At 34.7% G+C, this 27,694-nt stretch overlaps 1 protein-coding gene across 1 annotated transcript; it reads right to left on the bottom strand.

Annotated features, from left to right (window-relative positions):
• Positions 1-982: 982 nt before the first annotated feature.
• Positions 983-26,250, bottom strand: emei (transmembrane protein 161-like emei). Its single transcript, XM_089632682.1, has 9 exons — positions 26,103-26,250; positions 25,600-25,968; positions 24,061-24,140; positions 22,027-22,242; positions 18,154-18,270; positions 16,628-16,768; positions 13,656-13,830; positions 5,599-5,853; positions 983-4,398 (listed from the first exon to the last, which is right to left on the bottom strand). Exons 1-9 carry the CDS (start codon positions 26,103-26,105, stop codon positions 4,279-4,281), a joined length of 1,476 nt encoding a protein of 491 aa, XP_089488808.1. The 5' UTR covers positions 26,106-26,250; the 3' UTR covers positions 983-4,278.
• Positions 26,251-27,694: the final 1,444 nt, after the last annotated feature.

Genomic DNA, 27,694 nt, shown 5'->3' with positions numbered 1-27,694 from the left:
TTATTTGTTTTTTTATTAATGACTGTATGCATGTATGGTCTTACTTGATATGTATATTGTACTTTGATTTACTTTACCATTTCAAGTACTATTATTTAAATTCGATATTAATTACAGCGTTGGTATTTTGCCATTACTTATTAGTTTTTTTTTTTTTCTAAAGATAAAACAGACATTATTTTTCTTCTTTTTTAATACTACTGTTTCATAATACATATCAGTATATTTTATATATATTTATTTATTTTTTATATACCTAACAAGTAAATTATTTTCCTGTTTTCAGTCTTACTGGTTTGCAACAAACATGAATAATTGTATGCAAATATGTACAAATGTACAATGTACACACTTACTTTATATTTGAAATTTTGCTTTATTTACAATATAAGGTGTTATTATTTGGATTTGATGTTAATCTTAGTATTAGTATTTGATTTTTAATTTTTTGTATATAGTTATAATATTATCCATGTATTATGTTACACTTACATACATAAATTGTTAATTTCCTCTGTAAAAGCCCGATAGGGCGTTAATGAATAATAAATAAATATTATGATTGTGTATTTATTTGCATTCTCAAGATGGAAAGGAAGAGGGGTCAATTACATTATTATAATTTAATTATTCTGCAAGTAAAATCTGTGCTTATTTATTATTAAGCTTTAATTAAAACGAGATTTCCTGGGACTTGAAAGACTTTTGTGTTAAATTAATCTCTGGGCTGCGGTCTCAACATAGTAGACGGCGATATACATGCCCCGTGCGCTAACGTCTCAGCATGTAAGACGGCACCGTCGTACAAATTAAAAATAAATTCACAAAATAATGCTGCGCACTAGTGTCATGCTAGAACATGTCAACGCCCCTAAACGGTTAATGATTATTTAAAAATCACTCATTAAATATGGATCTCTTAATTATTAAATAAAACAACATTTCACTTATTAATAAAACTTTATTATAACACACACTAAATAACAATGCCATAAATATTATGACTTCTGCATAATGAAAAAATTATAGTAGAACACATTGATAATAATTGTGTTATAATATATTGTATGACTCATTTCAGTCAGTAAAATATTTACATGAAAATTGTTTTGTATGCAATTTTATTATGTATTGCAATTTTTGTCATAATAATATTACTTCAATTTTATTGTGGACATAACATTTTGACATATGTACTAACAAACGCTTCACCAATCACAACTGAGCAAATGAATGCCGACTTACAGAAGAAGATTTGGGATATTATGTACTCAATTCTATTTCACCATCAAGTTTCATTATCGCTTTGATAACTTAGTAATTATTCTTGAAAATAGATGAATTAATTTTAACCAAGAATTAGGCCTTTCGTACAAGCGACTTGAGTTTTATGCACGTAGCATTCGCTCAACTAGTGAGTATCCGCTATACTATTTTGCTAGTGTTCGTACACGAGGCGACGCGTCGACTACACGTTTGACGTCAGTTGCACACTACAGTACTGGTAGCACGCTACGCAAGTTTCATTCGCATCTACTAATCGTTCAGAAATGACATCCGAACATGATTTGAATGTAAAATTTGTTCTGAAGATGGAATAATATCCATGTTTATATAACTATAATTTACCAGGATACGTTAGAAAGAATTTAGCGGAGAAGGCGTGGATTGAGGTTGGAAAGAAAAGTCAAATATACATCATTCTCAAGTAACCGTGTACGATCTAAGGAACAAAACTGATATATGGAGCCATTCGCGGTTTCACCTTAATCCGGCTAGGATGGCTTAGTCTTTGAGACAAGCATATGGTTACTGGCAGAATCAACCAAGGAGCTGCACCACCGTCGGAGGGTTTGTAATCCTCCGAACGACAGCGGCGAATTATATAGCAGTCGCTCAGTTTGATTGGCGAAAGCGGACGTAGGTGTAGTATGTATTATAATTCATAATTTATAGTGTTTTTTTTCTTTCTAAAATTTCCCAGGGTGATGATTCAATGTTGAGCCCCACTAGCAATTATATTAACAACTAAGCAACATTTCATGTTGCCTGAATATTAAATTAATTTAATAATTTTTCAGCAACCATTAAAATATTATCAAAATGCAAATAATTTGTCTTTTATTTAGCGAAATGCTACATAATCATTTTATACAGATGATGATGATTTGTACATTTGAATATTTAATTCATATCCATGTTTAGTTGATACGTGACCTATAATTGGCCTCTTGAAAATCTTTGAGCAGAAGTTTAAAACTAATCAAATGAAGCACTTCAGCTTATAATAAAGGAAAAGCCACAAAGAAAAAGAAATGCAGGCAGAAGGTGAACATCATGTTACCAACCTAGAATTGGAAGATGAAGACAAAGGTATTGCAGTAAATACCAAATTGAAAAAAAAAAACAAATCAACACAACAAGAAAGGTACAACCTTTTGAGTATAATAATACATCATTTATGTATGTACACATTGTACACACAGTGAAATCTCGATCGATCTTTCCTTGAATAATCGTTTTCCCGATGCGTCGTTTATTTCTTCTATTCCCAATTAATTTTATGTACAATTTGCAAAAATAAATCATTCTTTTATGCATCGTTTTACCGCATTAATCATTTAAACCAGTTTTTGTAATACTTTTCTAAATCGATCGCTGCTGGCGGCTGCTTCTGACATTAGTTGTAATTAATTTAAACACAGTGGTGCGCACATGAGGATATCTTTTAACAAAGTGGTGCGTATGTGCGCTTATCTTTTAACATTTTGAGCCTTTCAAAACTCAACCTTCAAAATGAACCATCTGGTGAAAAAGTGCGTACTCTGCAGGAAAGATTAAAAATTGTCTAAGTGGAAAAAAACCTGCTAGAAAATGCGTTGTGTATCCCAGAGCGTTTTTATTTAAATTCATTAACCACTCGAGTGATGGAGATTTCCAGGTGTCCGGTTTTCGATTCGGCCAATCCATTTAATTAATATCAAACCTCCAAATATTAATTTGGAAATACTGCTTACAGCGGTTTAAAACCAATGTATCCACCTTGATTACACTACACATCCCATATTTTTGGGTTTTATAAAAAAAAATTTAAAGCTTATAAAATTTATAATTCATAAAAATCACCTTTTAGGTAGCCATTGCTTGAGTGGTTAATTTATTTGTGAAATATGCATCTTTTTTAGAATATTAAATATTTAAGTATGAATGCAGCTTTTTTCTACATTCATAGTTTATTTCAAAAGGACCCTTCAAATAGGATAGATAGAGGTTTCACTGCAGTAGCTTTGTTAAAAATAGGAAAATGGTCTATTGCAAATGCATAAATAAACAATATAAAATAATAAATTAAACTAAACCTACATGTCATCATTTAAAATCTTTATAAATCTTTTATAAATAAAGTCTCATACAGAAAAAAAATGCTAGTCCAGATATGGTAAAACCTGCAAACAAAGTTAGTAGGCCCATATGTGTAGGTTTTACCCAAAGACATCCAAATTGATAGAGTTGCCCCAATGTAAAATCTGGGTATCATTTTGACGAGCTGGAGGCAAAACGTGCGACCATATTTTTGGAACCAGGAGGGTTAGAGAATGCTTTGAGCAAATTACGACATCACCTATAAATTGACTGCCAAAGTCAAGATTTATTGTGCCTAATCACTTTCAATATACCAAATAGAACTACTTGATCGAAAATTCGTTTAATTACAACAATATCAGGACTGAGTCATTTAGGTACTCACTTGTACCTAGATAATTTTGCAGAAATTGTAGACGTGTTCAACTGCATTGAATATAGTTACAAGAAGGCTACAGTAACATACCTCAATAATATTAATAATTAAGCTAAGCATAATACCATTCTTCGGAATTGAATTTCTATATAAAGTATAGCAAACATTTATTTCTTGATTACTGTTGAACTTGTATATCAAATGTTTGTAAAAGCCCATATGGGCGTAGAATATATAAATAAAATATTCAATTTTGGAAACAAGCCCAAACTTTTGTTTGCCCGTTTTGGGCTTTGTAGTTAAACTTTTTATACAGCCAGCAATTTGCATGGCCTTTGTAAAAAGGACCAGTAGTAATCCGTAAGGACATTTTATTTTCGAGGACTAAATAGTGATTATTACAATGCGAGTTGCCTGTATACTGTCAGATTCATTTATTAACAAATCACTGAAAGTGATTTCCCCTTTCCTTGATTGGCTGGTCTATCAATTTGAATGTCTATGGTTTTACCATATATTGCAAAAAAAATATTTTGTGACTAGGATTTTCTGAAGTAGGACTGGTAGACCATTCCTAGGGAAGAAGTAGCGAACCAAGCGAAACAGCTCCACCAGGTGGCGAAACCGAGCAGTCCTCTGAATACGTCAGTCGTAAATACCTGAAAACAAAAACAAACAAATTAGTACACTATTTAAAAAATCAGTTCTTTTAAAGACTACAGTCTAATTTTGATTACTAAATAATATGGGAAAAAATACTAAGGTACATAATTATTCATTTCTTTTTCCCTTAGTAAAATATAAAATCATAGTAGGTAAACCACAACAATGATTATTTTAGTTCTTGCAATTTATTAAACCACAAATCTGAACACTTGCTGTAGCCAACCAAATCTGTTAATATTTGAGATGATATTTCACAAAAATGAAACTGTAAAATTTCCAAGATTAATTATTATGTATGTATTATTAAACCAAAGTAGATTTAACCCTTTAGGCCTCTGGATTATTGACTGTTATATTTCTTAAAGATGCTGTAAGATAGTTAGGTGTGTGTATTTCCGTAAAATCAATAAATGGGATATTTCTGAATGTGTCTGAAAACTAAAAACTGTTTTTGAAAGGTGATAGATGGTAAGGGAGATACAACGATTTCTATGAGATAAGCAGGCAATTTGCAGACAATCAGAGGAGTTAAAAATTTGTAACAAATTCCAGGCTGTAGCCTGCAGCAGGGAACATTCTGCTGATGGGCTCTTATCTGTAGCTTGAAGCAGGGAACATTCTGCTGATGCGCTTATATCTGATTTCACAATAATTTAACAGTAATTGAGTTGTTTTAAATTCAAAATAAATTACTTTTTTCTCTCCAAATAAGAATCCAATCAAGCTTTAAATTGCTTAATATTAGTAGAATCGATGACATGTTGTAAAAGTTTGTTCCATGCATTCACTAATCTATTTGCAAGGAAGTGTTTCCTAGGATTGGATGCAAAAGGTGTCCACGGAGATTTATATTTTTGTTGGAGGAAAAGATTTCTTGGATGCCAAGGCAACTATAAGGTCCAGTATAATGATTGCTAACCTTCGGTAGGAGTGGGCACCAGAAGAATAACATATTAAATTAATATGACAATTTACAGGCTGATGACTTCGTTGTATCCTCTCCCTTCTTCTCGTGAATGACACGCGTAACAGTCCTTTTCTCATAAATGACTGTTGTGTATGTCGTTTATGAAAAGGGCAGAGGTTACAATGAACTCTTGGTGGCAGGACCATAAGGAAGGAGCTAGGAAATTACATAGGCAAAAATGATAATTCTAAGCACTCAAATTGACAAAATAACTTGGATTTCATACCGATTTTAGGTTCTCCATGGCCATATGAAAGTTCTCGGCGGATTGTCCAATGGTGGGTTCCTCGCCCTCTACGAGGGATACGGTGGGCAGGGCCGGAGGGGGCTCCAGGCCGCACTCCTCAGGTGCCGAACTGAATAGCCCCACCCAGGTATAGCCGCCCAGGGTCTTGTACATCAGCGTGAAATAGAGGCAGAGTATCAGCGGGGCCACATATTGTAAAGTAACCACACACAGGTAGTAGAAGACTGCCGCTATCTAAACAGAAAGAAAAACAATAACATAAAATAAATAGTGTATATGTATGTATTATTGTGACAATTATACTACAGTTTCTGGCTACAATTCTGTTATAAATATATTATACACCATTGGTAACTCTTATGCTATGTTAGTTGATGTTTTTAATATGCAACTATCGAAGAGACAAGCTCTACTAATTAAACATTTTAACAGTGCATATTTTAACGAGATCACTGCATAACAGGTTTTTTGTTTTTGTTTCTTCTTAATTCTTTGTAATAATTTATATTATTTTTTCTTTTGTCTTGTTTACTTATACATATAATCTTATAATTTTTTTTTCTGTCCTATTTCTATATTGTATTATGACTGTCAATAACTATCATGTATGTAAATGGCATTTGCGAAGTTCATTCTAAATAAATAAAATTAAAATAGAGTGCAATGGTCAAGAGGATGCGGGTTGCATTAACCTTTCCTCATCTGTGGTGTGTATTTACTACACATTGCTTCTAATAACTTTAATAACTCTATAAATATAATAAATTCTGGGTTCAGGTATTTATTTATTTATTTATTTTTCATGTTCTCCGTAAAACGGTTATTCACCAATACATTATGGAGAAGATTACAAATTAGACAAAAAGTATAGCAAAACACATAAAAAGGTCAGTTTCACTACTTTGTGACATACGTCAAAAGATAATTGTTAAACTGCCTGCAGGTTACGTTAAAAATGTCGATGGTCAATGCAGACTCGTTGAGCAGTTCAGTCGCTCTGTTGACTGGGGCGTTCTAATAGGCAGAAGTCCTCGCTTTTGGAGCATAAAAAAGGGTATGGGACCTTCCACGAGTATACTTGTCTGGGACATATAAGTTAATCTCTTTCAAAATAGGTGGATTATGTATAGTTCCAGAGATTATCTTAAAAAAATGTTTTCCTAAAAATATTTTTCGGCGGGCTTCTAATGTATTAAGATCGAGCATTCTTGCTAAGAATAAGGATGGATACAGGAAAGGGTAGTACATATATTCCCTCATATATAGGTAACGCATGAATCTCTTTTGTACTTTTTCTATTTCGAGAATATGGTTTTGCTCAGAAGGGGCCCAAATAATGGAGCTATATTCCAAGATACTGCGAACAAGTGCTTCATACGTTCTTCGGATTGCGATTCCGTTGGTAAATGATCTTGAATTACGAAGAACAAATCCAAGCATTTTGTTGGCACGGGAGACAATATCAGATATATGGGATTTGAAAGAGAGATTTGCTTCAAAAATTACGCCAAGGTCTCGAATCTCATTTTTACGTGTTAATTCATGTTTATTAATGTGGTAGGGGAACAGGAATGTATCTTTGGACCTTGTAAATGTAACGACACTGCATTTCTGAATACTGAAGGGTAAGTTGTTCAGTTCCGACCATTTGACAAGAGAATCAAGATCGTTCTGCAGAAGAATGGAATCGATGTAACTTTTGATTGCTTTGAAAAGTTTTATATCGTCAGCAAAAAGGAGATATTTTGAGTGGTTTATAGTGTTGCCAATGTCATTGATGAATAAGAGAAAGAGAAGGGGTCCTAGATTCGATCCCTGGGGAATCCCGGAGTTAGTTTTGTATTCGTGAGAGATATGGTGTCCGTAACTGACATACTGACGACGATTGCGTAAGTAGCTAGCCACAAAAGCGAGGAAATTCTGAGAGAATCCGATGTCATTTAATTTTTTTAATAAAATATCATGTTCGACTTTATCAAATGCTTTCTCGAAGTCTGTATAAATCACATCAACAGGTACAAAATTTTCAAATGAATTATTAATATAGGTAATGAGATTCATAAGATTCGTTGAAGGTGACAGTGTGGGACGAAATCCGTGCTGATTTTCGGTGAGTGCGTGTTTTGTTTGGTTATATATCTGTGAATAAATTATGGTTTCTAAAAGTTTTGCGGGTGCTGACAACACAGCTACAGGTCTGTAATTATCTATTTCTGACTTTTTTCCTTTTTTATGTATAGGCGTTACTTTCGTTAGTTTCCACATTTCCGGAAAGATATTTTTGCGAAGTGATAGGTTAAAAATATGTTTTAGAGGTTGAACAAAATAACTTGCATATCTTTTGAGGATTATAGGTGGAATACAATCTGGGCTGACGGAGTATTTAGGTTTTAGCTTATGGAAAGCTGTAATAATATCGTCATCGTTAATTTCATGAATTTGTACAGGTAAAGAGTTAAATGACGATGAAGCTATAGAGGATATGTCAAGTTTGGGGATATTGTCGCTAAATACTGATTGAAAATAGTGTGCGAAACCTGCGGCGATCTCAGACGATCCATCATATTTATTGTCTTTGTAGTCCATGTGGTTAACCTGTCCGGTGGTGAGTTTCTGGAAAGAAAACGGTCCCGCTGGAGGGAGTTTTTTCAACAATCAAAATATAGAAAAAAATAAATGCCACCTCGTAGAGTATAAAAAAATAAAAATAAAATCCTTAGAAACTAGCACGAAAAAACAAATACTAAGCTATTTAGAAGGAAAAAATAAAAACAATTTTGCAGAAATCGCCAACCATCGAAATCGGAGCAGATTTTTGTTTTTACTTAATAAAAATCAGATTCACTTACCACAATTTTAATGAAGCCAAGGGGGGAAGAACGACTTTTTATACACACTAACATATACGTATTATTATTTACACTTATACTATTGTATTTTCATTATAAAAATTAAACATAGGTATACAATGTATATGCAGTCAATAATTACGATAAAAATAACACTATTCTAATTATTATGTACACTATCTTAGGAATAAAATTGTCTTCACTAACTAATACTGCTTTTTCGTATGGTAGTCTTCGAAACATGGATATACGCAAAATGCAAGATTGCAGTCGGTGCACATATATTTCGTGTCACTTCTTTTTTGAGCTCGAACTGCTGTATGTCTACCCACATGGCATTGTCGTTGAGTTCGCTTTCCTTGGGCTGCAGTTTCTGGTACAGGACGGAGAAAATGTTTTCCTAAAAGGCGAGTTGGTTGATCCACTACTCTCCTTCCTCCAGATGATGCCGGCCTTGGCGTGTGATATTTTTCGATCATTTGAGACACTAAGTTTTCCCGGAATTCGCTAAATGATAAAACCTTTTGCGTTTTCAAACGATGCAAAAAGAAAGCATTTAGTGTTCCAATGTCTATCAATCTGAAGAAAATTTTCTTATACCATTTTAGAGACTTCCTGGAACTGCTTGCGAAGCCCAATATGCGGTCCACTTTGTCAACAGCTCCCATATTCTTGGTATAATCTAAAACTACCTCTGGTTTTATTTTATTTTCTCCCGTGGAGAAGTCAATTTTATCAGTAACAATCATTGCATCTGTATGTATGTTACTAAGCATAAGGACATCCCTTTTATCGTGCCATTTCAGCGCCATGAGATTGTTCGAATTCAAAGACTTCATTTCCCCTTTTTTCATTTTCTCCTTACCAAATTTGGGCATATCTTTTCGGTTTGCTCTAGCCGTTCCACATGCATTAGTTTTATGTTTATGCAAGAAATCGAACAGGGCTGGACTTGTATTCCAATTATCTACAAACATTCTGTGACCTTTTTCCAAATAATCTGCAAGCATAGTGGTAACGACTGATCCTGATATACCAATGTCGGGATTCATTTGTATGTCTGATTCAGAGCCAGTGTACACAATTACATCCAAAACATATCCGGTGAGTGCATCACAGTGTACAAACAATTTAATCCCAAATCTATGTCGTTTTGAGGGAATATAAATTTTGAATGAAAGTCTTCCCTTCCACAACAAGAGACTCTCATCTATGCACAGATTTTGATATGGGTAAAAAGTTGATTTGAAAATGGTCTTCAATGGTTCCAGAAGATTTCTTATTTTATATAATTTATCGGTTGTCGCAGTATCGTTATCAGAAAAATGAAGAGCTCGGAGCAAAAGAAAAAATCTATCTTGCGGAAATAATACTTTGAAAAAAGGTGTTTCAATTATTGGATTATTTGTCCAGTATTTCTTCAGCGAGTTTTTTCCCACAAGTCCCATAAGCATAATCGTGACTAAAAATGTATATATTTCAGCCTCCGTGGTGTCTTTCCACTTCATCATTTTAGACTTCAGAGAAATGTCTAAAGAAATTTTTGCAGCGTATTTATTTGTTTCGCTGACAATTATTTTTACTATATCAAGTGTGAAGAATAACTCAAAAAAGTCTATTTCCAATGAATTTTCACTAACGGGAATATTTGCTCTTATACCTGAGTTAGTTGAATCGAATTCATGAATAATGGGCGTAAACTTACCCTGATCCCATTTACGATGATCAACTTTTCTCTTTTTGGATGTTGAACAACTAGGGAAAGTTTCATCCCCATCAGATTCGTCGGATGAGCTATCTGAATGTATTGGCAAATCATAAAGATCCTCGTAAACATCTTCATCTTCACTTTCGATTAAAATGTCAGCAATGTCTTGTTCATTCAAAGGGTTAACCATTTTTTTATAAAAGTAAAATATATAAATTGAACTAGTTATCAATACGAATCACAAAGTCAAATCACAGTAAAACACTGTCCAAATTATGAATAACCTAAAATAATAAAATGTCAATGATAATAACACTTTGTAGTCGGGCGTTTCAAACAATAGACTCTAGCCTATAGCGGATGTTTTTCGCGATTAGCACAAAAATATATCCTCATCCCTTTCGTTAGTATCTGAAGAAATTTTTGAAGGGTAAAAGAAAATATCAATTAAATAAATTCCACTAAAAACACGTCTGTTTTGTAACTCTGTATATCATAACTAAAGCACGTGTATATTAGCGCCACTCTATCTTCACAAGTAACGAGTACCGGGAATACATCCAATTGCTAAACAATTTTTGTGTTATCTCTCATTCAGGAAATGATTATTGTCATAACATCCTCGGGATTATCTCATAAAAGTAAAGGTCCAATGAATTTATAAGATGCCATAAAAATATAATAGGTACTCATATTCCCAGTTCAACTAACAAACAATCTTTGAAATTTAACACGATAAAATTGCCTAATTATTACGCGCAATCTCTCATTGAGCTGCGCAAAAGTATGTGTGTACATAAAAGAAACAACGGCTTATCTTTTTTTTGTTACATGTGTGTGTAGAAACTCAGTGTCAAAAACTGTATTCAAACTGAAAACAAACACTGTCGGTACAATATATGTAATAAATATTCACATCCAAACACGTGAGGTAATTTTTAATGCAAGATGATTAGGTTATTCAGTGTAAAAACAAACAAAAACCACAAATTTCACTTCACAAAAGACGTCGCTCGCAATAAAAATGTTGTTTACCACCAACTGCCAGACGGTGACGTCACGGAATATTTTAATTGTGAATAACTCCGTTGGTAATGTACCTAAATCGATAAAAACTTTTGCAAGTTATGACAAATTGTCCCTAGATAGCAGTAACTATCGGTTTTCCGGAAGAAATTCAATAGTTAATTAATTTTAGGCGCAACCGTACGGGTACGGTCATACTCCTTACGAGGATTTTTTTTCTCACCGTACCTGTACGGTCATACCACCGGACAGGTTAAGTTTGTCACAGCCGCGGCGTTTATCGTTAGTGTAAGACCAAAATCAAGTTGGGTCTGTTATTATACTGTTCTCGGCCTCACGTGTAAAGTCAGTGTAGGCCTGACCAATTAACCGTTTGATTGATTTTCGCAAAGTTTTAAAGTTAGCTAAGGCATGTTCGGATTTTGTTTTTTTCCAAAGATAGTGCATTTTAGTTTTTTCTCGTATGAGGTGAATGATTTCCCCATTAAACCATTTCGGATATTGTCTAACATCTTTGAGCATACGTGTAGATCTTTTCTTAAAACAAATGTTGAAAATATTATTGAGCTGTTCATAAAACATTTCGACAGCTAGATTTACGTCAAGGCAATCGTAATGATTCCAGTGATGTTGTTCTAAGGCATTCTTAAGTGTGTTATCTGAGCTTTCGTGGAAAATCCAACCCATGTTTATGTCTGGAGGCAATGTGTCTGTTTGTATATGTGATTGAGTTGTGTAATCGAATGTGAATGAAAGTGAAGGGTGATGAATATCCTCTCTGACTAATGGGGAGTCATGGCGGCAGATAACAGCATTTTTAGAATTTACATTACTTAATACTAGGTCTAACATGTGTGCATTTATGTTATAAACAGTGTTGAATTGTGTTAAATTATAAAAAGAACAAAAGTAATCGAAAACGTCAATTGGGTTTTTCCCTGAGGGAAAGTTAAAATCACCGAAAATAATAATATTTTTTGATTGTAACTTTACACTTTCACTTATAGTTTTGTCGTAAAATAATTGATACTGTTCAGATGTTGTATTTGGAGGAAAATATACAACACATATATAAATGATGACATTTCTATGCGATACTTTCACCCACAAGTCTTCACCTTGGGTTTCTATGCAGTCCATTCTTTCCGCGTGTGAGTGGCTGTCAGCTCGGAGGGCTAGGAGAGTCCCTCTTCCGCGACTGCCTCTATCCTTCCTGTAGACGTGGTATAGGTTTTCGAATAGCTCCGACGAAAAGGTGCTTGAAGTTAGCCAAGTTTCGATATTTATATATTTCAATATTCCTCCGTTATACATTTATGCATTGAATTAAAAAATAATATATTACATAGTTTTCAAATTCAATTAAAAATTGAAGTTTTTGTTAAAAATCGGGAACAAATACACAAATACAATCAACCGTGTGATACTAAATACGCGAAGAGCGTGCGAGGAAATGACACGCTATTGATGTCCCGCTTTAATTCGCTATGCGGGAACATGAGGCATCCACACTTCTGCAGTTCTAGTTTTTGATTTAGACCATCAATACCTACGACCGCACAGCTGTGTTTGTGCCGCTAGCCAGTTGGCCGCGAACCGTCGTTAGATGTGGACCCCTCGCACGTTTCTTTAGCATCTGCCGATGGTTTTTTCATGTTTTCAGCAATTAAATTACAATTATTATCACTTTTGATATAAAATATAATAAACATAATCGATTAGCTATGAATATTCACATTTTTCCCATATTAAATCGCTTATTTTGAGATGTGTATTGACTACACAGCACCGTAACGCATGCATTTTTTTAGCGCAGTAAGGGAAAGGTTAATGCCATATTGCACGAAAGGAATATGAGGATGATTGAACTTATTTTGCCCTGGATTTTGGCATCCATGGTCTTGGTTAAGATCTTCGACTACGAATTCCAATCCTAGCGTGTGCAAATAAATTTTATTTATTTGTTTATATGAAGCAGATACTTTGTGATGTAACACTGTGGTTTAAAATAACACAATAACTTTGTGAACACCACTTTTATTTTTTATACTTAATTCCGACCGGGTTTCGCTACCACCGTAGCTTCTTGTCCACTCAGTAGGGTATTGTACTGCCCTGAACTGTCCGCTACGGTTGTAGCAAAACCCGGTGATTGAAAAGCGGGTTATTCAGGGCAGTGAAGAAGCTACAGACGAAACCCGGTCAGCATTAAGTATACAAAATAAAAGTGGTGTTTACTAAATTATTGTTTTATTTATAATTTGTGTAATATATAGTGCATTTGCAGCACGTTCTAGAGTGGTAGATACTTTCAGTAAGATCTTGTCGAAAGACCAACATTCAAAATCGAAATGGCTTTAGTTGTGTTTGGCGACCATATCTGAATAGCAAGCCAAAATTCAAACTGTTTTGCAAAGGCACTACAGGGTTGCTTCGAAGACACGTGCACTCACTCTCTTCTGAAGATCTATGTTGGTGATGCGGCCAGCCTCTTTCTTTTGCTCCTCGAGGCGGTTGTAGGCCATGTTGAGGTATGCCTGTAGGTAGATGGGCATCAGGGCCACTCGGAGCACCACCGCCGATATCACCAACAGGAGGCGAAGGGTATCAAAACCGTGGTCAGTCAACCTACAAACAAGATAAGGAAATATTTATGTACGTGCAATAATTTGATAATGGTCACTAAAACAAGTAGTGTGTTGTGTCCTGCTATTTTTGTTGCAGAAACCACAGTAAATATTATCAAAGCAGATAAAAACGAATTGTATATTATGCTACATTAAAAGAAATTAACGGCACTTCACAAATTCGAGATTCAATAGAAGATCTAAGTTGTAAATCACAATAAACTCAAAAATGCATTAACTTAAAATGCATTAACTTAAAATACATAAACTCAAAATTGCTACCACAATAAAAATATATTTTTCTATTGATTTTTAAGATTTAATTTACAATTTATATTAGCTTTGGTAATTATGACAGTTAGTTTCCCTTCATAATAATGAAAAATTTCCCACATCAATGCAATATTGCATTTTGTAAAAAGGAATCTAGTGTTTATTTTAATCATAGAATCTAAAATATGTAACTTCCTTTGTTTTTTTTGTTCTAAAATACTATGTGAGATTCTGTACTGATTTAATATCCAAATTCCACTCTAGCGTCTCGGGAAACCTTCAAAACCTTTCAAATCGATTATCCCCGTAATCGGAATTAATGGGAAATCTCTATCGCTCGATTGGTAAAGGGGACCATCACCAAAATGTTAAATGGTCCCCTTTACCACTCGAGCGATAGAGATTTCCGAGCATTTGGTTTTGGATTCGACCGTGCTCATTCCAAAAATCATACCTCCAAATATTAATACAGGAACATATGAATTATTGTGGTTTAAAGCCAATGAATCCACCTTGATTTCACAGTTATGCTTTATCCCATATTTTTAGGTTTTATAAAATTTAAAAGAAAACAGTAAATTTATAAATGTGTGAATTTTGTATGATGGTTACCAAAATTGCCATAACTTATGGCAATATTGAATATTACTTTTTCCGTACATTGTTTACCATCTTTTAAAAATGTATAGTTAAAAAAATGCAATTTTAAACTTGTAAACAGGGTGTTCAAAATAATTTAAATGACGTCCACTTGCAGAGTTCACGGTACAAAATATTACTTAGAATATTCAATGAGACGAACATTCGTGACATCTTTTGGTGTCACCACACTGCGGTATACAAATTATTTCAAAAGAATTCACGTTTATTGGAAATTTTGCTAAATATTTAAGTTACCACTTGTCATTTGTACCCTGCCAGATATGTGTCAATCGTTTTGGCGGGCTTTGAAAAATGCAAACTTTGAAAATGATTTTTACTATGAAATCGACGTTTGCAAAAAAATACTGATATTTAAGTTAGAATGTGAACATGAATAAAAAAATTTAAAACCTGAGTGGAATTACTTATTCTAACGTAAAATAAGGAATTTGAGTAAAAAACATTTTTACTTTTAAAAAATATGTTCAAGTAGATTAGTGAGCAATGGTCAGTGGCTGAGTTGGCATCGCGTTTGGGTCCCACCCAGGCGTAGTGCGTTTAATTCCTCCATCCAGAACACAAGCAACATTTTCCGCTTACTGTGGTGGTGGTAGAAGATTTTCAAATATTGTCAGGTTATTCGTAACCCGGGAATGTTAGTCTTTATTTAAAAAAAAAAATCAAAGAACACCGATTCTGAATATGCATACATATTTCTATATTTTTTCTCTCAGAATTAATATCATTTGAAAAAATGCACTCCGTGTTAAGTTTGTACAACGCAATAATTAAACATCTCTTTCTGTTACATGCGTATTTTGCGAATAAGAGGGAGAGGTAGCTACAAAATTTTTTAAAATTATGTATGTTAAAGTTTCGAGATGATCGAGATTTCGAGTTTTGTCAAATTCAAAGTGGTAAAATGGAAGCTATTACATTTAATGCAACTAGCACAGATGCGACCAAAATCACCTACATGCCAATTTAACATCTTTGTAAAAACGAGTAAGTAGGAACTCATTTCAAAATGATGTAAAAGCAATGTGTATAATTTTCAGAGTAATTATGTACCACTAGTGACACCTATGAAGGTTAGATTATATCGTTTATGAAAGGTTCTCGCCTCTGCTATTTGTTTGTGATTAAATTGTGTCCGCAAAGACGATCCCTGTTTTGCGGCCTTTTTGAATCTGAAGTATGTCAACAGTCTTTTCACATAAAAGGTTGGGTTTCCTTATAAACTCTCTCTTGCTCAAAAACAACCAAACCTTTCCTAAAGAACCACAGGAACTAGCCTGTATCTGGGTATTTACTGTAAAAAGTGCCTAGTCATATCATGTGATAGTGGATATTTATTGTTAAATAAAGTGATTCAGTTTGCTCTCAATAACGGAGTTTAATTACAAGGACCCTAATTTATAACACAATGACAAAAAAGCAAGGTGCTGGCGAAAAATCGTCATACTGCCGCAACGTGTTCGGCTGTGAGCTACGTAGGTACATCGATGATACCGTGTGGACCTTGGTTTACGGGCTTTGTCTAGCAATGTTTTTGCGGGAATTACACATTCTAAGTTTAAAAGATAATTTTAGTATGAAATTTTGAAAATTAAAAAAAATTAAAATACCCTTAATTTAGTTAGACGGTAAAAAAAATGTACTGGAATTCCTTACTGAAGAATGTTTTTTAAGCCATAATATTTTTCATTCAAGTTCCTTATCGGATAAGGGCAGTTCATGTAAATGTACAGATACATTTATTTAGATATAACTATTAAGAATGTTAGATAATTTTTCACAATATGCACTTATTTTAGATTGTGAAGACATATTTATATGATGAACTTGAAAAATGGAAATACATAATACAATTTCACACTCACAGCGGCGCCTCCATTCCGGAAAAAACTCTGGTTGTTAAGTAGTCCCTGGCCACTGGTTTAATCCACAATATGACTAGAATGAAAGGCAGTGCAAAGCTGACATTGAGGAGAAACTGCAGAAGTTTGTTGCTTTTACAATATCTGAAAATAATTAATCATAAAATTAACAATAATAATTTCTTACAAATTAAAATTCATGACAATGCCTCTCTAACAAATAAAAAAAGTAGAAATATTGTCCAGTACAGTTTGACAGGGATAACTTTGCATTAGATGGTGTCGTCATATATAAATTTAATAAAATTGTTTGATCTTTCATTAGCTCTTCCTTTGGCCGCTGAAGTTATCGGTGTCAAGCCGTAATACAAAAAAATGGCGGCATACAAGCAATTTAGTACTTGAATAATACCACCAAAATACAAGTGGAAATATTTATGACATACATCTAGTAAAAGCAATGAAGAGGTAAACCGATAGGTTGAAGAAAGTTAACTTTTTCCTTACTTGTGCAGAAATAAATTTACTATAGTATAAATTATTTTATTTTTTTAATGTTATCTTATAAAATTATTCTTTTGTAAGTTGGTGACAATCATTTTCTTTCTAATCAGTATAGCACTTTCCTTCTTTTCCACTTTCTTTCTTTTTATCGGCCATTCGTAAACGGAGATACTTACAAGTCACTCGAGTTTTGTGTATCCGCCATACTATTTTCCTAATGTTCATACACAACGCAACGTGTCGATTACGAGTTTGACGTCAGTCGCACGCTACTGACATTGCTAGTAGCACGCTATGCGAGTTGCATTCGCATCTACTACTCGTTTGGCAGAAATACGATTTGAATGTTAAATTTGCTCTGAAGGCGGGAAAGAATCCATGTTCATATAACTATAATTTGCCAGAATATGTTAGAAAGGATTTAGCAGAGAAGGCGTGGATTGAGGTTGGAAAGTGAAGTCAAATTAACATCATTTTTTCTGTTTCTCGAACGTGTATATGACATAGTGACACATTTCACATCATTCAATTTTGATCGATTTGTAATTTGACACAATCTTGCTCGTCACAAATCTTCATAAGTAATTTGAGATCATCAGCAAAAAGCAGGCAAGCGTTATATTTGATGCATTCTTTTGAATGTCACCAATTAAAATTATAAATAGAAGTGGCCCTAGGTTTGACCCCTGTGGTACTCCAGAGAATGCAGAAAATTCCCTAGACCCATATCCGTCGATGTTTACATACTGTCTCCTATTGGTGGCAAAAATATTTAGAAGAGGCTTGTCGAAACATATTCTATGCAGTTTTCATAATAGTACGTCGTGATCAACTTGGTCAAACGCCTTGGTAAAGTCCGTGTAGATCACATCGGTTTGATGTTGCGCATCTAATTTTCCTGCTACTCTCTGTGAGAGTTCGAGAAGATTAGAGACGGTGGACTTCTTTGGTAAAAATCCATGTTGTATTCTTATTTCATTCGTAGATATTATTTTAGGAGATGAAATTAAACTAAGGTTACTTACGACAAGGAATCCCAATGCATTCTCGCCATTCGGAGTCCAGGAAATGTGAAGAGGCATCCAATGCAGCCGCACCACACGGCGATTACCAACTTCAAAATTAATTTGGATGCAGGCCCTCTGAAACCACAACAAATTTATGAAAATCAGTATGTATTAAATCAAGCAATTGTGCAGGAAATCTGATACCAATATTAATTTATTTAGATTTTAAGGTAAGTACAATGGGTAGCAAATAAGACACAGTATCGAAACAAATTATAGTGATTTATTTTTGGGGTATTATGCCGTGTTGCACTACCTCCTTCTTTAGCTGTCTCAAATGTTGGCTAAAGAAGGAAGTGGTGCAACACGACATAATACCCCAAAAATAAATCACTATAATCCTTCCGTGAAAATCTCAAATCATATCAGGTGAAACAACAGTTATAATTTCATTAAATTTAGTTACAGATATGCAGCGTTATTGTTTTGTTTGGAGCAATTGTAAAAGTTAAACACACCAAAACCCTTTTTAAATACACATTAGAATTTCACTTTTGTTTTCGGAAATGAATGAATGCAAATCTTGGAAGCGAAAATTAACCCACTTCCTGACGTCCAATTGAGCTGAAACTCTGTAGATAGATTCGTTGTCGATGAAATTGTATTCTATCAACTTTTGGTGTCAATCATGAACACACACGCAGACATATATCCATTTCTCTGAAATGGGACGAAAAAATGGTTAGCCGCTTAATGCTTTTGAACGAGTTACGCTCGCGCGCTAAATGCGTTCCATTTTCTGCTAGCCCGAGTGACGCTCGCCGGTTTCGACTCGCAGGGTTCTATTTTTAGCTAACACGAGTAAGGCACGTCAATGTCAGCAATGTATTTTATGCAGTTTGCCTCAGAGATTGGACGTGTTTTCGAGCTGCTTATTTAGTTTTCACTATAGTGTTTTAACATTTTCGTGTATGTATGAATACATCGTTTTATTAAACCTGATTTTTTTAAACACTTTTTATAAAAACACCCTAGCATTAAGTGGTTAAAATAGGAAATAAATGACAGCCCTACACGATCGGCATCTAACGGTCGGTAATGTCGTCGACTCATGTCCCAGGGGAGGAAGGGTCAATCCTCAGCCGAACAAAATTAATAGATAATATTTTTAAAGTTTTATAACACATTCTAAAAAGATGTATTGCAGTAAAAAAAACTTTGTTTTTTAACCTTTTGAACGCGTTAATTTGCTCCGTTTTATCTATACCCGTACGCGGTACATATTTTCAAATACCTATGCATGCAATTAACCCCTCCGACTTTTCGCGAACTTGAACCTAAAATGTCTTTATCGAAATGTCAATTTCACGAAAACGTTGTGTTATTACCGCCTCACAATCAAAGCTCTATAAATGAAACATTACTGAACGGAGCCGAATAGTAAAAACTGTTTTAGAAAGGTTACAAAATAGGCTTTCAAATTGTTGTATCATAAATAAATATTAACATTTGTAAATATTTAAATTTAGAATGGAAACATGAAAAAATTGTACAAATGACTCACCTGTAATGTTTTATGTAAAAACGATACTAAAATCACGGATAATGTAAAAAAAAACACTTATTTCATCGTACAAATGTACAATAAACAATTCTGTCACTTCACTTTTTGACCATTTCATACAAAATATATTTTTTAAAAAATAATTAAACTTGCGAGGCGGGTCGGCACGTCAAACGGCTTTCTTGGCGTCGTTTTACGATTTGGCGGGTAAAATTTGCTTCCACTGAGTAGGTCTTTTTACGGGTTTCTATGGATAACTTTGAATAGAGATGTGAAGCTTCATTCAATACGAATATTCTACTTTTTGTTTTAGGGATGTCACTAGAAGAATAACGGAGTTATGACGATTTTTGTGGAAACACACGCGTTGACGTGTAAACACGCTTATTGTACTTGACTGCTATCGTTATTTTATCGTGTATATCTGCTTACGTTGCTGACCGGTTAAATGTCAAATTATAGCATTCTGGCATGATTTATTGGACTATATAGACAGAACAGATTATTCTCCACAATATGATAACAAATCCTCGTGTGTCAACACTCTTAGATGTTTATAAAAACAAAAACATAAAATTTCATACAAAGACGTACCGTATCTTTTGAATGTGGTCCCGCCATTCACTCGGCGTCATAAATAAACCACTCTCGGTGTGTGTGTACTTAGGCCAGTGTGTTTATAGACACAAGTGGGACACCATGATCACTTATCATTCTTAGTTATGAAAAGTTGTGAATGACAAACTAGTACTAACGCCATCCGTTGACAAAAATGTAAACTAAAGGACTAAAAGGCGCGAAGAGGCGCACTTGGTTATCGATCTTTTTTTATGAAATACAATTTTATTTTTGAGAAATTCTTGTAGATGTCAGCATCGTGATAGTTCTACAAATGTCCAAGTGAGCAAGAAATACATTTATGACGAAAGAGAGCGGGAATATCGGCCGTCAAAGTTGCCGTATCAACTGTTGATACAGCCGCATGTGAGTATAGACTTTTTGCCGTAACAACAGTTGATACGGCCGCGTGCAAAGAGTTAAGGGTTGATATTTTTCAATATGTACCACAAATAGTAATAAATTATGGGAGAAATATTGCAAACAGGTAATTTTTTGCATCTTCAAATTTTTTTTGAGAAAAAACTTTTTTATTGGATGAAATCAATTTAAATATAATCGGGTTTTATCGGCTTTGTAAATCTGAACCGTCACAGGTTCAAATTTATTAACAATTTCTTTGAATTATAATGGCTATTATATTGGTGTAACCAACATGGTAGTAACATGGTTATTATTGACTAGATCAGTGATACTCAACCTTTTTCTTCTGCGGGCCACATTCATATGTTTGTAAAGCTACGCGGGCCGCAACACTATACTGGTCAGTGTTGCCAACGGTGTGAGCTTGATTCCCCCTTTTATTATTCGAAATCCATGGGGGGGGGGGGGGTTGTTAGAGAATTTCTGTAAAACATAATAATTCCCCACACAAAAATTCAAAATGAGTGCTCCCCACAAAATATTTGAAATCCATGGGGGGGGGGGGGGGGTTGTTACAGAACTTCGCTGAAAAAAAATTCCGCACAGCCAAAAACATCATATGTAATTCCCAACAACAATTTTTCGAAATCCATGGGAGGGGGTAGCTACGGAATTCCATTTTCGAAAATTTCCGGCCGCGAAAAATATTATATCATATTATATTATAGCCTTCGTTGGTAGTAACACTGGTAACCATTTAACTTTAGAACTGTCAAAATTTTATGTGTTGCCACGGGCAAAATTATTTGCGCGCATGTTTTTCTGTCAAATTTTTGTTTTTTAGAGATAGATCTAGCGTGTGCAGTAGCAACACTCTTATAGAATATTATATTATATAGATAGTATATTATACTTATACTATCCTCTTCGAGTTTCAACGTCTGTACGTCAAAGTCGCAATTAATCTCAAATTAACGTGATATAGAATGCCAGATTTTGTAAATCATGTTCCTGATATTAAATGTATGGAGGGCCGCACAAAATAGCTCGGCGGGCCGCAGGTTGAGTATGACTGGACTAGATCATAGAAACAAAGCATCAAGCCGCTTTTTGATTAAACAATTTCCCGATTAAGCTGAATTTCCCGATCTTGGGTAAGCCGAAACCGGGTAAGCCGAAACTGGTTAAGCCACTTCCCGCTTAAACCAAACTTAATTAAAAGCTGAACCCGGTTAAGTCAAAACATGTTAAGCCGACCTGGATAAGCCAAACTCGCTTAAGCTAAACCCGGTAAATCGGAAGACAGCTTTATTAGCTCAATTTAATCTGTTGAAGGATGTACTTACGAAGATGCCAATCCTTGATTATTGAGGAAAACAGAAGCGCTCTCATTGAAGCTCGTGTAGGCCTTCTCCAAACCCACTTCGAGGGTCCTCTCATCCACAATGAGGACCATCATGGCTATCAGAAGGTAAACGCAGCCAGTGACTATGCAAGTGGATCGTTCACCGATGGATTCCTCTCCTTTGAAATATTGCATCGTCAAGCTCATTAATAATTTACTAATGAAACAGATGTAAGGAAAATAAACACAATAAAGCAGTATTCATTTAAGTAAGGGAACCTTGCAACAACAAAATCTGTTAGAAATACATACATACTCGTATTATAAAAATTTATGTTGAGTGATCAACCTTTTCGTTGCAGCTTAAGCTGCAATCGATCGTTATAAACTTATCATCGTACGTAAAATCGGTTTTAATTTATTATAAATCTTTTGAGTTCCACTTAGGGCATCCAATTAGAAAGTGCCTAATTAAGTGAATGGTTTTCGGTTAGTTATAGATATAAGAAACCGGTCTTAACTGGTAACGAACGATCTCAATGTTCATTTCTTAATCTTACTTTAGACTTGTATTCTTTTCAGATTGCCTCAATCTTAACTTGGTCATTGATGGTCTCACCGCACAGACACCTTAGGGTGAGTATACACACGTGAGCCGAACTGCTGAGCTGAACCATGACTTACGGGAAAGGAATGAAGCAACCCCAAATGGCGCTTGCTGTTGCTTCGTTCCTTTCGCATAGTTTTCTCATGCATTTTTCTCGTGTCTACATGCATGTCTACTGTATTTAGTCCCATGAGATTCCTTACTCTCGTCCTTCCTTTACTTGTTCATTGCCAGGGTTAGTACTAAAACTTTATCGTGAACTGCTAGTATGGCTTCCATCGACAACTTTAAAATCGAAAAATTATTAACTTACATAAACTTAACCATTAACTGTAAACTGAAATTTATCTTATCGAAGAAAGCAAACATTTTGTGGCTTGACATTAAACAAAATGAAAAAGTTTTTTGTTTTAAACCACTTTATTTTATTATATTCGTCGACCGGTTTCGGTTGTTCCCAACAGTCTTCAGGACAATAAATATATAAACTTTATATACATAGTTTATATATTATATTTATAGTTTATATATTTATTGTCCTGAAGAAGGTTGGGAACAACCGAAACCGGTCGACGTATATAATAAAATAATGTGGTTTGAAACAAAAAACTTTTTCATTTTGAAATTTATCTGTTTAAACCAGTATGGATGATCTAGTTTCGCTTTATATTTGCAATAATTGTGCAGCAAACTTGTCAATAGTGACTGCATATATTATATTGTATGTGTCAGCTGTGGGCACAGAGTTAAGTGTCATGATAACATTTTATTAAGAATTTTTAAAACAAATTTTTGGCAGAAAGAGTCTCCATTTATGTAGCGGTGAATTAATGCAAAAGCAATCCCTTTCGCAAGTAGATGCATTGCTTGAATATGTTTACTTTCTAGGCACATGCAATGAATTATTTTCACAAAGAGTGCTAATTAAATGCAGGGCCGGCCCTGTGCAGGCACAAGTGAGGATTTGCCAAGGCTCTGATGATACCTAAAGCAGCACTATTAAGGTTTTTAAAAACGCCAGGCGCCGTTCGGCTCAGCGCCGGCCCTGATTAAATGTAGTTAGGCATTGCAACATAAACTGAGGGGAATGAAAGCACGTTAATGAACTGACTAATTATAGTAGTCTCAAAGAGAGCTGGTACCCACGTCATCGACGATCGTCCTCTTCCTTCTCACCTGTCTTGTGTGAAAACGAATTAGATAGAAGATACTAGAATGATGATGTCACGTATGACCTTTCTCTGAGACCAGTACAGCTCAATCTAACAATTCTCTGACCAGGTTGACGGACTATTTGTTAAGTACAAGTCCAAAATCATCACATGTGACTTGCAACGATTTATCAGAGTACTTGAGCCCATTGCTCCGGATGTTTGAATCCGAGTGCTGATTTCAACTTTGTTTGTGAAGTATTACAGAAAAGGATACAGTGAAAATCCCACCACCAGGCAGCACCACATCATGCTGAGGTTCATTTCATCCTTCAAAGGGAAATAGCTCATGTACACCTACAATTAAATATTTAAAACATTCATTATTTCACTTTCATAAATGTACCATTTTAATGAATTCTTTACATTCTACTGTGTTACAATCATAGATATACAATTTGATAGGCTTGCCCTAACATAAAATCTGTCATTTTGACGAGCTAGGGGCAAAGCATGTAAAGATATTCTTAGCACCCGGAGAGTTTGAGAATGTTTTGAATAAAAATAAATAAAGTTGACTGTTGAAGAGTGCACTGAAATAACTAGACCGCCGTGCAGAAAGTAAAGTTTGCTTAAGTAAGGCAATGTTTGCAGTCCATTGTGACTTTTCTGCGCAGAATCTGAATGTCCATTCTTAACAAACCTCTTGCCTTAGCAACATTAAAATGAGTGATGTAATTTAAAAACTAAATATGTAACAAAATATTAAATTGTTGAACCAAGCCCAAATTTTTGTTTACTCGATATGAGATTTGTAGTTAAGCTTTTTACGCAGCCAGCAATTTGCATGCCATTGCAAAAAGGACTAGCAGAGTTTATGTTCAAGGACTAAATAGAGATTCATTTATTGATAAATAGCAGAAATGGAGACGGTCACGCCACCTCCCCGCTGCACATAACTTGGTTTTTTCCCCTTTCCCTGATGGGCAGGTCTATCAATTAAGATGTCTATGGTTACAGTAAAAGAATACAAACAACTATGGTAGAGTCTGTTACAGACACATCATAAAAATACAGTCTACGTTTATTAGCCATGTATTATTACACCATTTGGGTGCATAGGTGAAATGGATAGTGCTTATATGAAAATATCCTTACAATGTACATGGCTCCAACGGATCGTATTCACATTGTCACAAAATACCGGGTGTATGGACGGTAATTCCATAGAATAATATTATATAATGATGAAGATTCCTTGCAAAATCTGTGTAAAATATTGTTCCGGTGCGGGAAGTAGGAAGGGGGGTGTGGCAGCTGTCGATGTCGCAGAATCCTTCGGACCGAGAACAAAATCTACGAACGGAGTCAACGGTGATGCCACGGCCCAGAGCATCTAACTCAAGTTACCGGCGCACCAACAACAAGTGCTTCTCGAGTTTTTTTAACATTAAAACGTCAATTCACACAGCTACTGATTATGGTAAAACCCTATTTACCGAAAAAGGTTATACCATTGCTTTCCCTATCTTTTCTAAGACGACTTATACAATACTATCAGTGTGCATGTTGGCACTTTGAAGTTATCGCAGGAGATCTGTGCCGGGCGAGCGCTTGTAACCGACCGAAGCTCGTGGTCTCTCACAGTGGACAATTACCTGACGTTTGTGGCCCATACTTCGAGCGCCAATGTTAGCTCTATCTATATACCTCAATGGTCGCAGCAGAATACAATGCTGGGCAAGATTCTGCCACAGCATAAAAATACTTTTGGCGCAATAACTATACTAAAATTATATTATTAACTCATACTTACTTCAGTGAGGGTGTAGACAATTGCAGAATAAATAGAAAAGTCCACCAGCCATTGGTACTCGGCATAGTACCTCAAGTGAATGACATCATTTGCTGAAACTTTTGCTGTTTCCAATTGAATGTCTAAACTCCGAGGTATATGGAAGGTGTCCACTTTACCATTGTGATCAAAATCTTTGTGATTTTTCTTAGATTGCTTCTTATTATTCGGGACCCCAGCTAGAGTCTTTAATTCATCATCAGTGGGGTATAAAAACCGCACAAGACCTGTGGAGCATAGCAACCATCTCGCAAAGGAATAATGTGATCCAATTTTTTGAATCAACGAAACCATAACAATGGTAATGACGAGTTGTGCTCCCAAAAGCGCCTGTAAAATATCAGGGATAATAAGAAATTAAGCCAATTACAAATATCCAGCAATAAGAACGACTATAAATAGGCACTTAACCTAAATAAAATGTTTGAACGGAAACTGCGACCAATCGAATAAGAACGTCTTACCATTTTGTCCAGGAATAAAATAACTCTTTATGGATATTATAACGCCATTGCCTCTTTTGAGTTATTATTTCCTAACATATAAGTTAGGATTTCACAGCGATTCCGAAATATATTCGAAAAATAGTAATAAATAGACGTCTAAATTTAGGGTGGTCATACGTGAAAATTATATTCCTCACAATTTTCACTTTTCAATTCGAGCTAGTGATGTAATACCCAAAAAAGTTTTCCCTCCGATGATAACACCGAAATCGAAATAATCCATTATGTTTTTATAAAAACTTTGAGCTTCGCAAATCCTACACTTATAACCTTGTGATTTTTAACTTGGAGAATGTGTCGGTATTTCAGCAATTTTTAGAAATGGTATCAGTAGGCTCATCTTGACAGGGTTTTTACCAGAGAGCAGCATGAAAAACATTCCCGCCACTTACAGCAATCTTTATTAATACAGGCCAAGCTGTTGAAATGCACTGACAGTTAAATAAACCTGTTTCCGGACTTCAGGTACTGGGCTTAGCCGGTACCCCCGAGACACTGGGGATCTAGGTGGTATTGATTAAGCAGAGTTTACTACTAAACTCAGTACCAGAAGTAAAAAAAAACAGGTCTCTTTAACTTTACTGTCAGTGCATTTTTTACAGTACAGCCTGTATTAATAAATATGGTAGTGCAAACGTAAATATCTCTTACGTGATAACGGGTTTCTACGAGTCGCTCTTGAGTTCAACAATTCGGCTGTGAAACGATTTGTATCTTCAAAACCCATGTTAACTCCTTCCTCTCCTTAAAAATATTCTCATCACAGCATCCTCAAATCACCTTTGAGGATGCTGTATGGGCTCTGAGGGAAATAAAAGAAAGAGAAAAATGAGAACTAAAATTTACTGTCATTAGAATTTTTTGCTAACATATAAAACAACATCTTACTTTAAAAATACAAAATAAACTAATATACATTCCACTTTTAGAGGAAACCCAATGTCAAGACTCAGCATCAAAAATATACATATGTAGATGTACCCTTAGTTTCCACATGAATTTGATTAATATTTTAATATTATATCTCTTATGCGTGTGCATACAATAATTTTATTATCCAAAATCACTTATAAATAAAATTGTAGTCCAGGAAACTTTAGAAAACTTAAGCTTAAACTACTCAAGTAGCACGTCAAACTGCCTTGACGATCTGCAAAAAGATTTTATTTTAATAATAATAATAAGTTCAAAAAACAAAACTAGTGATGAGTTTATTCGAAATACTTTGAAATTCTCAGATAGAACCATGGAATGTGATTGGTTGAGAGCAACTCCCAACTCAACTACCGGCTGATTCGCGAACCAAGCTTCAATGGCGGAAACATTCAAACTGTGTAACATTGCAAAACATTTTTACCATATTTTTTGCCTTATTTGTAAAGCGTGTAAAATATAAAAAATAAAAAAAAAATAAGCACAGACCTGTGAACAGTCACGAGATATTATAATTGTAGGATATGTGAATCTCAAAGTTTTTATAGAAAAATAAAGGATAATTGTCTCTCGAAATACGAGAACCTTTAGAATGAACACCGTTGCTAAACATGAAA

This window comes from Hesperophylax consimilis, chromosome 6 (genome assembly GCF_061612785.1).
Source record: "Hesperophylax consimilis isolate HC1 chromosome 6, BYU_Hcon_1.0, whole genome shotgun sequence".
NCBI lineage: Eukaryota > Metazoa > Arthropoda > Insecta > Trichoptera > Limnephilidae > Hesperophylax > Hesperophylax consimilis.
Note: the sequence above shows the minus strand (reverse complement) of the source record. Positions and strands in the feature narration are given on the sequence as shown.